This window comes from Ruditapes philippinarum, unplaced genomic scaffold (genome assembly GCF_026571515.1).
Source record: "Ruditapes philippinarum isolate M1 unplaced genomic scaffold, ASM2657151v2 ctg1321_1_1_1_1, whole genome shotgun sequence".
Classification (NCBI taxonomy): Eukaryota; Metazoa; Mollusca; class Bivalvia; order Venerida; family Veneridae; genus Ruditapes; species Ruditapes philippinarum.
In genome coordinates this window covers 178,554-195,130 of record NW_026866662.1, presented here as the reverse complement: position 1 = coordinate 195,130, position 16,577 = coordinate 178,554, and the positions used below count along the sequence as shown (strand labels likewise).

Sequence of the window (16,577 nt, the reverse complement as noted above, 5' to 3'; positions counted from 1 at the left end):
GTCTACTGAAAGGTCTTGTCCCAAGGGTTGTTGTGGCTAAGTATCAAGACAATACACCAAGAAATAAACAAGAGGGCCATGATGGCCCTGAAATCGCTCACCTGTATATAGGCCCCCGGAGCGGGCCAGTTTAAACCCCAGGGCTTTTATTTCAACAAACTTGGTAGACACCCATTAGAAGATGTTTCATGCTAAACATCTAAGGTCTAGCTGGTCAAGTTTTTTCTTTACACATATAGTTAAAAACAATGACACACCTGGGGCAGGGCCAGTTTTGACCCAAGGGCTTTTATTTGAACAATATTTGTAGACACTTACTTGAAAATGTTTCATGCTTAATATCTAAACTCTAGCTATTCAGGTTTTTTCAAAGAAGATTTTTAAGTTTTTGCTATACACATATAAGGAAAATCAATGTCACAAGGGCGGGGCCAATTTTGACCCCAGGGCTTTTATTTGAGCAAACTTTGTAGACACTCACTAGAAGATGCTTCGTGCTTAATATCTAAACTCTAGCTTTTTGAGTTGTTTCAAAGAAGATTTTTTAAGTTTTTGTTATACACATATAAGGAAAATGAATGACCCCCGCAGCGGGGCCAATTTTGACCCAAGGGCTTTTATTACAACAAACTTGGTAGACACTCACTAGAAGATGTTTCAAGCTTAGTATCTAAACTCTAGCTATTTGTTTTTTTCAAAGAAGATTTTTTAAGTTTTTGTTATACACATATAAGAAAAATCAATGACCCCCTGGTGCAGGGCCAATTTTGACCCCAGGGCTCTTATTTGAACAAACTTGGTAGACATCCTTAAGAACATTTTTCATGCTAAATATCTTAGCTCTAGCTCTTTGGGTTCTTTAAAAGAAGATTTTTTTAAGTTTTTACTATATGCATATAGGGAAAATCAATGACCCCCTGGGGCAGGGCCAATTTTGACCCCAGGGCTTTTATTTGAACAAACTTGGTAGACACCCATTAGAGGATGTTTCATGCTAAATATCTTAGCTCTAGGTCTTTGGGTTCTATAAAAGAAGATTTTTTAAGTTTTTACTGTATGCATATAGGGAAAATCAATGACACCCCGGGCGGGGCCAATTTTGACCCCAGGGCTTTTATTTGAACAAACTTGGTAGACACCCATTAGAGGATGTTTCATGCTAAATATCTTAGCTCTAGGTCTTTGGGTTCTTTACAAGAAGATTTTTAAGTTTTTGCTATACACATATAAGGAAAATCAATGACCCCCTGGGGCGGGGCCAATTTTGACCCCAGGGCTCTTATTTGAACAAACTTGGTAGACACCCATTAGAGGATGTTTCATGCTAAATATCTTAGCTATAGGTCTTTGGGTTCTTTTAAAGAAGATTTTTTAAGGTTTAACTATATGCATATAGGGAAAATCAATGACCCCCTGGGGCGGGGCCAATTTTGACCCCAGAGCTTTTATTTGAACAAACTTGGTAGACACTCATTAGAAGATGTTTCATGCCAAATATCTAAGCTCTAGCTCTTTGAATTTTTTAGAAGAAGATATTTAAAGTTTTTTCTTTTGGTTGCCATGGCAACCAGAGTTCTGCATGGAATTAAATTCTTAGAACAATTTTCAAAGGTGACCACCAAAGGAACATTCATGTGAAGTTTGGATGAAATTGGCTCAGTGGTTTATGAGGAGATATCATTTAAAGTAAAAGTTTACGGACGCCGGACGGACGGACGATGGACGGACGCCGGACGAAAAGCGATCACAAAAGCTCACCGTCACTTTGTGACAGGTGAGCTAAAAAGTTAGATCCAGGTACAAGTTTGCGACTATAGCAATACCTTTACTTTTTTTTTCAAAAAAAAAAAAAATCGAACTAAAAATGTATTATTTATACATGTATTTTCAAGGAGAGATTTGCTGAACACCAGGACAAAACACTAAATTCAAGTACCTTTTTGGGTGTTTTTCAAGGAAACATTAAATTCAAGTACTTTTCAAGGAAGGAATCAAATTCAAGGACTTTTCAAGTCCTGTGTGAACCCTTTGAACTTTTGACCACAGGTGACTCATATTCAAATTTGACCTAGATATCATCAAAACAACCTTCCTGACAAATTTCAAGAATATTTGGATCCAAACTGCAGCCACTAGAAAGTTAACAAGATTTTTCTATTTTAGCTCCTGTGACCTAGTTTTTGACCGGAGACGACCCATATGCGGACTTGACCTACAAATCATCAAAACAACCTTCCTGACAAATTTCCAGAATATTTGGATCAAAACTGCAGCCACGAGACTGTTAACAACTTTTTTCTAGTTTTAGCTGCTGTGACCTAGTTTTTCACCAGAGATGACCCATATTCAAACTTGGCCTAGAAGTCAAGGCAATAACTCTAAAAATATTAAAAATAACCACACGAAAATACCCAGGTGCACAAGTAAACATGCTGAGCAACATTCTTGTAAGGTTTCATGACTCTAGGTCAAATACTTTTTTAGTTACGTTGCGACACAAGTTGAAAATTGCGAATTTTTACTAAGTCAAGGGCAACAAGAGCCATGTCAACATGGCCATCCCTCGCCGAATGTGTTTGCTCATTGGAAGAATGTATATGTAGTAGAGCAGAATAATTCCATTTTAAGAGGTCTTTTGGTAATGAAAACTGATGGCTGAAGTGATTACAGATTTGATACCTATGTGAATACTGATGGCTGAAAATAACAAAGGGCAATAACTGAAAAATAATGCAGGGTAGAGTTATCATTCTTGTGTGCTGCACCCCTCCTCAGTAAAATCTATCCACCTATGAAGTTTCAAGTTGATACCTCAAATACTTTTTGAGATAAGCTCCAGACAAAATAGTATGAAAAAGAACAAAGGGCAATAACTCAAAAATTATAAAAGGTAGAGTTCTAGTGCACTGCACACCTCCTGAGTTAGATCTATGCACCTATGAAGTTTCATGTTGATATCTCAAAGGCCTTTTGAGTTATGCTCTGGACAAAGATTAATTTTGTAAAATAACAAAGGGCAATAACTAAACAATTATGCAGGGTAGAGTTATCATTCTTGTGCACTGCACTCCTCCTCAATGAGATCCATCCAGCTATGAAGTTTCAAGTTGATACCTCAAATACTTTTTGAGATAAGCTCCCGACAAAATGGTATGAAAAAGAACAAAGGGCAATAACTAAAAAATTGTATAGGGAAGAGTTATCATTCTTGTGCACAGCATTCCTCCTCCACCTATGACATTTCATGTTGACATCTCAAACACTTTTGAGTTATGCTCCACTCGGGTGAAAAATTAAGTATGAAAAATAACAAAGGGCAATAACTCAAAAATTATGAAAGGTAGAGTTATCATTCTTGTGCACTGCACACCTCCTGAGTGAGATCTATGCACCTATGAAGTTTCATGTTGATATCTCAAAGGCTTTTTGAGTTATGCTCTGGCCAAAAATTAATTTCGAAAAATTACAAAGGGCAATAACTCAAAAATTATGCAGGGTATCATTCTTGTGCACTGCACTCCTCCTCAATGATGTCTATCCACCTATGAAGTTTCAAGTTGATAACTCAAATCCTTTTTGCGATATGCTCCGGACAAAAATGTCGGACGGAAGGTCGGACGGTCGGACAGAGACTATTACTATATCCCCCCCCCGGCCTTTTCGGAGGGGGATAATAACTCTAAAAATACTAAATATATCCACATGAAAATACCCAGGTGCACAACTACACATGCTGATCAACATTCCTGTAAAGTTTCATGACTCTAGGTCAATTACTTTTTGAGCTACATGCGACACAAAAAGAGAACAGACGGACGGACAAGGGTAAATCTAAATGCCCCCCCTATAGTGGGGGCACAAAAATTGTAGAGGTCCAAGAGCATCAGATCTATGATATTAAACTATTTAAAATGTTGTGTTACAGGACATGACTGCAGTTTAAATTGCATTTACAGTAAATATAACAGGATAATTACAACTTACGCCATAATGTAATCAAGATGTGTATTCCTGCATTCACTTTGGTAAGTTATAGTATTTAAAACTACAGCCATATAGAGGATATTTGTATGTTTTGCATGTAAGATTAAAATATATTTCACTGAGTGAACACCAGATGCAATATTTTGGTATAGTCACGAGCGTATTTCATGCTTTTTAAGTGATTTTAAGGTTTTTTTTACCGATTTTGCCGCAAAACGTAGCACATTCTCCTTTATGACGTTTCATCTTATCATGACATTACATCATCAATTTTGAAATATAGTTCTGTAAAATTCCTCTAATATTGTTACATTTTTAACATGCTGTATGATAACATGATCTTTTTTTTCCTAAAGAAGCAAAATTTACGTATGATGGCATTTATTTTTGCCAGTTATTCCATTTAGTTATGATATTCTTTTTTGCATTCAGATTTAGTCCTGCTACAGTGAAAATTATATTTTATAAATTTCATTAGTGGTTTATCAGAATATAATCATCTGATATATAACAGTAAAACACTGGAAAGCATGATGTAAATGCTTGTTAATACAGCTAAACTATCCAGTGTGCAGTATCACCTATAATGGTGGTGGTGTTGGTAGTTTTTACTCCGGATCACGACAGTAAGCCACATTGACTTCACCAGAGCACAGTTCAACCACCGCATTATTCCTGGGCAGGCTGTCAAGCTTTATCAGTACTAGTTGCCTCCACTTTTGCAAGGAACTGAAACTTCTGTACATGCCAGAGCAGAGGTACAGTGCGAATGACCGTAGAAAGGATTTCATGATCAATCACAACAGGAATCGAACCAAACCAGCTATTCGGATGGCTTTTTAGTATCATCTATTAGTAAACTCTTGCTATATATACTGCAGTTGTTTGAAAAGATGATAAGGTTAAGGAAGATTTATAAATTTATTTTTCATTACATAAATATTTTCTTCATATCTCAATTAACCATCAATTAAAAAATAATTAAAAAATCTCATTCATTTGCTTGTTATTAATGCAAAACTTTATTTATTCTTATTAAAGGGAGATATTTGCATAAGGAAATCAACCACTTCTGGGGCAGGGTCAATGTTCACCCTTGGGCTTTTGTTTGAATAAACTTGGAAGACATCCACTAGAAGATATTTCATGCCAAATATCTAAGCTCTATTGATTTTGGAATTTCACAAAAAGATTTTTGTAGTTTTACTATATTCATATAAGGAAAATCAAAGACAAGCAGGGCCAATTTTGACCCTAGACAAACTTGGTAGATATCCACTATAAGATGTTTCATACCAAATATCTAAGCTCTAGCTCTTTCGTTTTTTTACAAAAAGATTTCTTAATTTTTTTACTATATGTATATAATGAAAATCAAAGACCCCAGAGGCGGGGCCAATTTTGACTCCAGGGCTATAATTTGAACAATTTTTATAGTTTCATGAGTTGATGCTACACACAAAATTTCTAAGCTCTACCCCTTGCACTTTCAGAGAAGAAGTTCTTTAAAGACTTCATTTCAACTAAAACTGTGTCCACAACATATGTATGGTATATAGTGAAAAAATCAACAAAGGGCCATAATTTTGTTAAATTTGGTCGCAGCAAAAATTCCTTCCTTTACTTCCATCTACACATTAAGGTTGTTCATCCCTGCAAGTTTAAGCAAAATCTGCCATCCGGTTTAAGAGGAGTTGCGTTCACAAAATTTCTATATGGTATATTGTGAAAAAATCAACAAAGGGCCATAATTCTGTTAAATTTGGTCGCAGCAAAAATTCCTTCCTTAACTACCATCTACACATTAAGGTTGTTCATCCCTGGAAGTTTAAGCAAAATCTGCCATCCGGTTTAAGAGGAGTTGCGTTCACAAAATTTCTACATAGTATATAGTGAAAAAATCAACAAAGGGCCATAATTCTCTTAAATTTGGTTGAAGCAAAAATTCCTTCCTTAACTACCATCTACACATTAAGGTTGTTCATCCCTGGAAGTTTAAGCAAAATCTGCCATCCGGTTTAAGAGGAGTTGCGTTTACAAGATTTCGGGACGTATGGACGGACAAGTGCAACGCTATATGCTCCCCACTTTATGGGGGCACAAAAATCTATTTTTAGCCCTCCTGACACAGAATGATGTTCAATTGAGCAAAACCATTTGAACAATTTTAGTAAAGCTTCATGCTAGGAACCTGGAAAATTTCATCAAACTTGGTCCAGTGGTTTCCGAGAAGTCGTTTGTATAAAAGTTGACGACGGACACAGTCGGACGCACTGACGGAAGTCGGACGCACTGACGGAAGCCGGACAAATTGTGATCACAAAAGCTCACCTTAAGAACTTTGTGCTCAGGTGAGCTAATAAGAAGTGCAGAGTACCGGTTCTTGTACACTGCACTTCTTCTTAATGAGATCTATCATCCAATGAAGTTTCAAGTCCAAAGCAATTTTTGAAGAAATGGCCAGGACAAAGATAAAGTATGAAAATTAGCAAAGGGCAATAACACAAAACAAGAGGGCCATGATGGCCCTGAAGTCGCTCACCTGTATATAGGCCTCCGGAGCGGGGCCAGTTTAAACCCCAGGGCTTTTATTTAAAACAAACTTGGTAGACACCCATTAGAAGATGTTTCATGCTAAACATCTAAGGTCTAGCTCAGGTCAAGTTTTTTCTTTACACATATAGTTAAAAACAATGACACACCTGGGGCAGGGCCAGTTTTGACCCAAGGACTTTTATTTGAACAATCTTTGTAGACACTTACTTGAAAATGTTTCATGCTTAATATCTAAACTCTGGCTATTCTTAATATCTAAACTCCAGCTATTCGGGTTTTTTCAAAGAAGATTTTTAAGTTTTTGCTATACACATATAAGGAAAATCAATGTCACCGGGGCGGGGCCAATTTTGACCCCAGGGCTTTTATTTGAACAAACTTTGTAGACACTCACTAGAAGATGCTTCGTGCTTAACATATAAACTCTAGCTATTAAAGTTTTTTCAAAGAAGATTTTTTAAGTTTTTGTTATACACATATAAGAAAATGAATGACCCCCGGAGCGGGGCCAATTTGACCCCAGGGCTTTTACAATAAACTTGGAAGACACTCACTAGAAGATGTTTCAAGCTTAGTATCTTAACTCTAGCTATTTGTTTTTTTTTTCAAAGAAGATTTTTTAAGTTTTTGCTATACACATATAATTAAAATCAATGACCCCCGGGGCAGGGCCAATTTTGACCCCAGGGCTCTTATTTGAACAAACTTGGTAGACATCCATTAGAACATGTTTCATGCTAAATATCTTAGCTCTAGCTCTTTGGGTTCTTTAAAACAAGATTTTTGTAATTTTTACTATATGCATATAGGGAAAATCAATGACCCCCGGGGCGGGGCAATTTTGACCCCAGGGCTTTTATTTGAACAAACTTGGTAGACACCCATAAGAGTATGTTTCATGCTAAATATCTTAGCTCTAGCTCTTTGGGTTCTTTAAAAGAAGATTTTTTAAGTTTTTACTATATACATATAGGGAAAATCAATGACCCCCGGGGCGGGGCCAATTTTGACCCCAGGGCTTTTATTTGAACAAACTTGGTAGACACCCATTAGAGGATGTTTCATGTTAAATATCTTAGCTCTAGGTCTTTGGGTTCTTTACAAGGAGATTTTTTAAGTTTTAACTATATGCATATAGGGAACATCAATGACGTCCTGGGGCGAGGCCAATTTTGACCCCAGGGCTTTTATTTGAACAAACTTGGTAGACACCCATTAGAGGATGTTTCATGCTAAACATCTTAGCTCTAGGTCTTTGGGTTCTTTACAAGAAGATTTTTAAGTTTTTGTAATACACATATAAGGAAAATCAATGACCCCCGGGGCGGGGCCAATTTTGACCCCAGGGCTCTGATTTGAACAAACTTGGTAGACATCCATTAGAACATGTTTCATGCTAAATATCTTAGCTCTAGCTCTTTGGGTTCTTTAAAAGAAGATTTTTTTTAGTTTTTACTATATGCATATAGGGAAAATCAATGACCCCCTGGGGCGGGGCCAATTTTGACCCCAGGGCTTTTATTTGAACAAACTTGGTAGACACCCATTAGAGGATGTTTCATGTTAAATATCTTAGCTCTAGGTCTTTGGGTTCTTTACAAGAAAATTTTTTTTTTTAGTTTTAACTATATGCATATAGGGAACATCAATGACGCCCTGGGGCGGGGCCAATTTTGACCCCAGGGCTTTTATTTGAACAAACTTGGTAGACACCCATTAGAGGATGTTTCATGCTAAATATCTTAGCTATAGGTCTTTGGGTTCTTTTTAAGAAGATTTTTTAAGGTTTTACTATATGCATATAGGGAAAATCAATGACCCCCTGGGGCGGGGCCAATTTTGACCCCAGGGCTTTTATTTGAACAAACTTGTTAGACACTCACTAGAAGATGTTTCATGCCAAATATCTAAGCTCTAGCTCTTTGGATTTTTTAGAAGAAGATATTTAAAGTTTTTTCTTTTAGTTGCCATGGCAACCAGAGTTCTGCATGGAATTAAATTCTTTGAACAATTTTCAAAGGTGACCACCAAAGGAACATTCATGTGAAGTTTGGATGAAATTGGCTTAGTGGTTTATGAGGAGATGTCATTTAAAGTAAAAGTTTACGGACGGACGGATGACGGACGAAAAGCGATCACAAAAGCTCACCCTGTCACTTTGTGACAGGTGAGCTAAAAACAAGAGGGCCATGATGGCCCCGAAATTGCTCACCTGTATATAAGCCCCTGGGCCAAGGCCAATTTTTTGAACCAGGGGCTTTTATTTGAACAAACTTGGTAGACACCCATTAGAAGATGTTTCATGATAAATATCTAACCTCTAGCTCTTTGGGGTTTATATAAGAAGAGTTTAAAAGTTTTTACTATATACATACAAGGAAAAACAATGACACTCCCCCCCCCCTTTGGAGGGGCCAATTTTGACCCCAGGGCTTTTATTTGAACAAACTTGGTAGACACTCACTAGAAGATATTTCATGCCAAGTCTTTAAACTCATTGGGTTTTTTATAAGAAGATTGTTTAAAGTTTTTACGATACACATATAAGGTAAATAAATGACCCCTGGGACGGGGCCAACTTTAACCCAAGGGCCTTTATTTTAACAAACTTGTTAGACACCCATTAGAAGATGTTTCATGATAAATAGCTTAGCTCTAGCTCTTTGGGGTTTTTAAAAGAAGATTTTGTAAGTTTATACTGTATACAAATAAGGAAAATCAATGACCAAAGCGGCAGAAAAAAATTCACAATTTCAAAAGAGATTTCACAAAATATTTAGACTTTGTCTTGGAAATACATTGTTTACCTTCCGGTAAAACTTGATTTACACCAATTGCATTAACACATAAATAGTTTTAAACAAGTTACATGAATTTGCGCATGTTAACCGGGTTAATTTACCGACTTGAAGCAGATTTTACACAGGTCAGAAATTATAATCAACTGTATCCAGTTTATAAATGTCGGGAAATGCCAAGAAATATGTCTTTTTTTTTTCACAATTTTATGACATATCGTGCTTTTTTCCACAAAATGAACAGGCCTATTCACAATTTTGACAAAAAATGCCCTGTATAGTAACTGAGTTATGCTCCAGACAAGCCTTAAGGGACAACGATGCCACCAACAAAAGTATCCCCTAAATGTCCCCTTTTCAAAGCGACAAAAATTATGATAAAACATTTCATAGCTTTAGTTTTAAGTTGTCCTCAGAAACAAACTGAGCAATAAATAGAGATTCAGGTCAAAAATTAAAAAGCCAGTTAGTTTCTCCTTACTCATCCTGAAATATCTATTAAAAACAAACCACTTTGTACATGTTTAAAGTATATGTATCTATGGGTAAATGTAAACAACAGAAGTATAGTACCTTTGTAAATATTCATTGACATTAGAAAATCCATTCTGCCTCGCTAAATGGATCAGTATTCCCGTACATGACTTTCCCTGACGTTTACGGCAGAAACTGCAGTTACATATTTTTCTACAAGGAGGACATGACCAGTTCTGAAAAATCAAAGCCAGATTTGTAAATATTCTTTTACAGTTAAACTTCATTCGCTCGAACTCGGATTGTTCGAATACCTCCTTTCGCTCAAACTCATTGCCCAGTCCCGGCAAAATTCCTATATAAAATATATTGGTCTACCTCGGATCGCTCAAACACGATCTATATTACATTAAAGGAAAAACTAGAAATGTGTCTGTAGGACACGAGAGCCCCTACACTCCACTGTTTCATTAATCTTATGACTCTTGGTAAAATATTTTTACGTCAACATGTGCCACAAGTTGAAAACTAAAAATCTTTTACTAAGTAAAGCACTGCAGATGATAACGTGACCAGAATCGTACAATGGGCTCATAAAATGGCCGCCAAAGTGGAAAATTGTCTAAATACACCAGCCTTGAAAAGGGTGGCAAATCTAGGGACGGGCAGGTCAAATGATTTTTTAGCTATGTTTGACACAAGTTGTTCATTGCAAATTTTTACTTAGTCATGGGCAATAACTCTGAAAAAACAGAAACAAGAGCCTGTTGAACCGGGTGATGCTCCCTGACTAGGTTTTGGACACAGAAAAGTATAATAAATATTATCTTTTGTAGTTTCAGTGTTCTGTCCCAGATGTTAATTCCAAACTTAGGCAATGTAGAGTTACTGTTCTTTGCACTGCACTTCTACTCAAATAGATCTATCTACCGACTTTTGCGCGACACGTCAAAATAGTGAATAGTGACTGTGAAATAGTTGTAAAATCCGACTTCAAATAACGAAGTTATGGGCGGGACACAATTTTGCTGCAAGGTCATGCAGTGACCTTTACCTTCATGGTAGCGACCAAAATGTTGCGTGTGACATGTCATCTCAATATGGTGATCATTTCTGTGAAATAGATGTAAAATCCCACTTTAAATAACAAAGTTATGGGCCTGACACAATTTTGCTTCAAGGTCATGCTGTGACCTTCACCTTCAAGGTAGCGACCCAAATGTTGTGCATGACATGTCTTCTCAATATGGTGATCATTTCTGTGAAATAGTTGTAATTCCCATTTCATGCTGTGACCTTGACCTTCAAGGTAGAGACCCAATTGTTGCAAGCGACACCTCGTCTCAATATGGTGATCATTTCTGTAAAATAGTTGTAAAATCCCACTTCAAATAACAAAGTTATGGGCCAGACACGAATTCAGAACGTACGTACGTACGGACAGACAACCCAGCCTGAAATTTTTCGGGGAGCATAAAAATCCACAAGCGAAACCCCAGGTGCACAACTTCACATGCTGAGCAACATTCCTATGAAGTTTCATGACTCTGGGTCAAAAACTTTTTGAACTATGTGCAACACAAAATGAGAATGGACAGACAGACAGACATACTTAAGAAATGGTACTTTTTTGTGACTTTTTCTTTGATCTTTTTAGCCATTTTTAGTCCCACAAGGCTTAAAACAAGAGGGCCATGATTGCCCTGAGGTCGCTCACCTGTATAAAGGCACCCAGAGAAGGGCCAGGGCTTTTACTTGAACAAACTTGGTAGACACCCATTAGAAGATGTTTCACGATGTTAAGTTTTTACTACACACATATAATGAAAAACAACGATCTACCCCCCCTCCTTCTGCCTCGCTCCTTCCCCCCCCCCCTTGGCAGGGCCAATTTTAACCCAAGGGCTTTTATTTGAACAAATTTGGTTGACACCCAAGAAGATGTTTCATGCTAAACATCTAAGCTCTAGCTCATTGGGTTTTTTTAAAAGATGATTTTTTAAGTTTTTACTATACACATATAGTTCAAACCAATGACACTCCTGGGGCAGGGCCAATTTTGACCCCAGGGCTTTTATTTGAACAAACTTGGTAGACAATTACTAGAAGATGTTTTATGCTTAATATCTAAACTCCAGCTATTTGGGTTTTTTTTCAAAGAAGATTTTTTAGGTTTTTGCTATACAAATATAAGGAAAATCAATAACACCTGGGACGGGGCCAATTTTGACTCCAGGGCTTTTATTTGAACAAACTTTGTAGACACTCACTAGAAGATGTTTCATGCTTAATATCTAAACTCCAGCTATTTGGGTTTTTTCAAAGAAGATTTTTTAATTTTTTGCTAAATACATAATATTATAAGGAAAATCAATGACCCCCTGGAGCGGGGCCAATTGTGACCCCAGGGCTTTTATTTGAACAAACTTGGTAGACACCAATTAGAACGTGTTTCGTTCTAAATATCTTAGCTCTAGCTCTTCGAGTTCTTTAAAAGAAGATTTTTTAAGTTTTTACTATATGCATATAGGGAAAATCAATGACCCCCTTGGGCTGGGCCAATTTTGACCCCAGGGCTTTTATTTGAACAAACTTGGTAGACACCCATTAGAAGATGTTTCATGCTAAATATCTTAGCTCTAGCTCTTTGGGTTCTTTAAAAGAAGATTTTTTAAGTTTTTACTATATGCATATAGGGAAAATCAATGACCCCCTGGGGCGGGGCCAATTTTGACCCCAGGGCTTTTATTTGAACAAACTTGGTAGACACTCATTAGAAGATGTTTCATGCTAAATATCTTAGCTCTACCTCTTTGGGTTCTTTAAAAGAAGATATTTAAAGTTTTTTCTTTCGGTTGCCATGGCAACCAGAGTTCTGCATGGAATTAAATTCTTTGAACAATTTTTAAAGGTGACCACCAAAGGAACATTCCTGTGAAGTTTGGATGAAATTGGCTTAGTGGTTTATGAGGAGATGTCATTTAAAGTAAAAGTTTACGGACGGACGGACGCCGGACGAAAAGCGATCACAAAAGCTCACCCTGTCACAAACTGTCACTTTGTGACAGGTGAGCTAAAAAGACACACAAGTAAAAATGGAATGAATAGGATCAAAGAGAATTTACTGCTACCCATTGTTCTCCAAGTCACACAAGTACCTCTGGGTTTGTACGGACGGACTGATGGATGGACGGATGGACAAAGGTAAATCTAAATGCCCTGCCCCCAAGTGAGGGCCAAAAAAACAACACAGACTCATAATTAGGTCAAAACATATCAAACCACGAAAATATGCACCAGGGCACTTGATGACAAAGCTTCTGTGAAAGTTTAGTCAAAATCCCTTAAGAACAAGAAATGTCGAACGACACATATGCCCCTTTCTAGCCCCTTGACTCACATTATTTTAATTTTGTTATAGAAACTTGCCAAAAATGTGTACAAGGAAGTGTCCAGTTATGGAAACAAGAGGGCCATGATGTCCCTAGATCGCTCATCTGACCCATCAAACTCATCAGAACAATTACCTAGACAAGCATGTTGACCAAGTTTCATGACCGGTGAGTCAAAAATGTGACCACTAGAGTGTTAACAAGCAAATTCGTTGAATTTATATCCCCCGCCGAGTACTGGTTATTATTAACACAACAACTGAAGACATAAGGCTTTATTTATATATTAATCATGGCATAAACTGTAATATTCTTTGAACTTGAAGCCTTGTACCTTCAAACAAGAAGAAGTTTTCACTATATACATATAAGGTAAATCTATGACCCCCTGGAGTGGGGCCAATTTTGACCCCAGGGCTAAAATTTGAACAATTTTGGTAGAGGACCTATATGTTATATCATATACCAAATATCAAAGCTCTAGGCCTTGTACTTTCACACAAGATTTTATAATTTTGCATTTTTAAAACTCCTTTTCTGGCCCTGTGACCTACTTATGCAACAGACCGGAACCATTTGATCAACTTTTGCAGGGGACCACCCTAGGATCATTCCTATAAAGTTTGGTTGCTGTGCAGTCATTTGTTTCTGAGGAGATGTTGTTTAAAGAAATTGCTGACGACGCACGACGACGGACGGTGGGGGATCACAATAGCTCACCTAGATGTAAAAACATCTTAATCTCCAGACTTTATTGCCATTTTCAAGGCATCAAGAAGGGATCTCACAATTTTCAAATATTTTTAAATGTTATTGTAACAAATCATTTTAATTCTTCTTTAATAAAAACTAGAAATGTGTCCATAGGACACAGGTGCCCCCACCGCGCCACTGTTTTGTCAATGTTATGACTCTAGGTCAAATATTTTTTGAAAACTAAAAATCTTTTTAATCTTTTTACTAAGTAAAGGGCAAGAACTTTACAAATACTGAATATATCCCCAAGCAAACCCCAAGTTGAAAATTGCAAATTTAAACTACTGTAATTCAAGGGCAATAACTCTAACAAAACTGAAATCCACATGCAAAGTCCGAGGTTCATAGCTTCACAGTGAGGTGAATCATTATTCCTGTAATTTAATGATGTTGATCATTATTCCTGTAAAGTTGGTCGATTCTAACTCAAGGATCAAATAACAACATAATGAAACAGTTTTTACTAAGTCAAGGGAAATAACTTTACAAATACTGGGTAAATCCACAAGCGAAACCCCAGGAACAAACTAAATATGCTGAGCAACTTTCCAATAAGGTTTAATGACTCTATGTCAAATCCTTTTTGAGTTACATGCGACACATGTTGAAAATTGCAAACATTTTCTAAGTCAAGGGCAATAACTCTAAAAATACTAAATAAATCCAGACGAAAATACCCAGGTGCACAACTAAACATACTGATCAACATTCCTGTAAAGTATCATGACTTTAGGTCAAATACTTTTTGAGTTACATGCGACACAAGTTGAAAATTGCAAAATTTTACTAAGTCAAGGGCCAAAACTCTAAATAGTAAAAATATCCGGACGAAAATACCCAGGTGCACAACTACACATACTGATCAACAGTCCTGTAAAGTTTCATGACTCTAGGTCAAATACTTTTTGAGTTACATGCGACACAAGTTGAAAATTGCAAAATTTTACTAAGTCAAGGGCAATTACTCTAAAAATACTAAAAATATCCAGACGAAAATACCCAGGTGCACAACTTCACATGCTGATCAACATTGCCATCAAGTTTCGTTGAATTCCAGCCATTAGTTGCAGAGAACTACTCCGGAAACGAAATTCGGACGTTTTACTAAGTAAAGGGCAATAACTCTAAAAATACTAAAAATATCCAGACAAAAATACCTAGGTGCACAACTTCACATGCTGATCAACATTCCCATAAAGTTTCGTTGAATTCCAGCCATCAGTTGCAGAGAACTACTCCGGAAACGAAATTCGGACGTTTACTAAGTCAAGGGCAATAACTCTAAAAATACTAAAAATATCCAGACGAAAATACCTAGGTGCACAACTTCACATGCTGATCAACATTCCCATAAAGTTTCGTTGAATTCCAGCCATTAGTTGCAGAGAACTACTCCGGAAACGAAATTCGGACGGACGGACGTTCTCACAGGACAGTAATTATGTGGCTACTCTATTGTTCTTTTAGCCACGCAAAAGAAAATAGCCACATAAAAGCATTACGGAATGAATGACATCAAAGAGAACCTATTGTCCCTCTAGCCACATAATTACTCTCCTGTGAGTGCGGAAGGACGGACGGACGGAAGGACGGACAACGCCAAAACTATATCCCCCTCCCGATTCCATCGGCGGGGGATAACAAGGATTATCCATATTTGAGCAGTGTGACCTAAGTTTTTACCCAAGGTGACCCATATTCTAACTTGACCTAACAAACTTTTAAACCAATTTCCAGGATATTTGAATCAAAACAGTTGCCACTAGAGTGTTAACAAGATTTTTCTATTTTTAGCTCAAGTGACCTAGTTTTTCATGTGATATGACACATGTTCGAACTCATCCGAGCAATCACCTAGACAAGCATCCTGACCAAGTTTGATGATAAATGAGTCAAAAATGTCCCTACTAGAGTGTTTACTGTTAACAAGGTTTTTCCATATTTGGGTGGTGTGACCTAGTTTTACATCTGAGATGACCCATGTTCGAACTTGACCTAGAAATCATCAAAACAAACTTTCAGACCAATCTACAGGATATTTGGATCAAAACAGTAGCCACTAGAGTGTTAACAAGATTTTTCTATTTTTAGCTCCTGTGGCTATTTTTTCACCCAAAAAAGATAAACCCATGTTCAAACTCACCAAGGGCAATCACCAAAGAAAAAAGCATCCTAAACCAAAGGGTTTAGAGGGGACAATTGGGGTAAAAAAAGGGTGCCCGTTTAGAGTGTTAAAAAAGGTTTTTTTGTTTTTTTAAGCTCCTTTTGACCTGGGTTTTTTCACCCAAAAGATGACCCAGTTTAAATCACCCAAGAAAACCCACCTAGAAAGCATCCTGACCAAGTTTAGATGACAATTGAGTAAATAAGAGCTGTCGGTAGGACAGCAACGCTCGACTATTCTTAGTGCTTGATAGTAAAAAACCTTGATAATGTAAAATTTTCTAAGTTAACAAAAGGGTAAAATTTTTCTTTAAAACCATGTAACAGTTATAGGCCTTGAAGAGAGTCCTATTATGCTCTCAAAGAAGAGTATAAAATTTCAACTTGTTTCAAAGCCAGATGTCAATAGAATATGAAAATATCTAAGGTTGTATGCAAACTTAAATGTAAAATC

The 16,577-nt window shown here is 37.0% G+C and overlaps 1 protein-coding gene across 4 annotated transcripts in view; it reads right to left on the bottom strand.

The window, feature by feature from the left end:
• LOC132733267 (cell division cycle-associated 7-like protein) overlaps positions 1 to 16,577 on the bottom strand; it is a 202,736-nt gene that overhangs the window by 8,860 nt on the left and 177,299 nt on the right. For all 4 annotated transcript variants that reach the window (XM_060719873.1, XM_060719874.1, XM_060719877.1 and 1 more), the window contains one exon: positions 9,912 to 10,048. In XM_060719873.1, the coding sequence (XP_060575856.1) occupies positions 9,912 to 10,048 (137 nt within the window). The remainder of the gene's footprint in view (positions 1 to 9,911; positions 10,049 to 16,577) is intronic.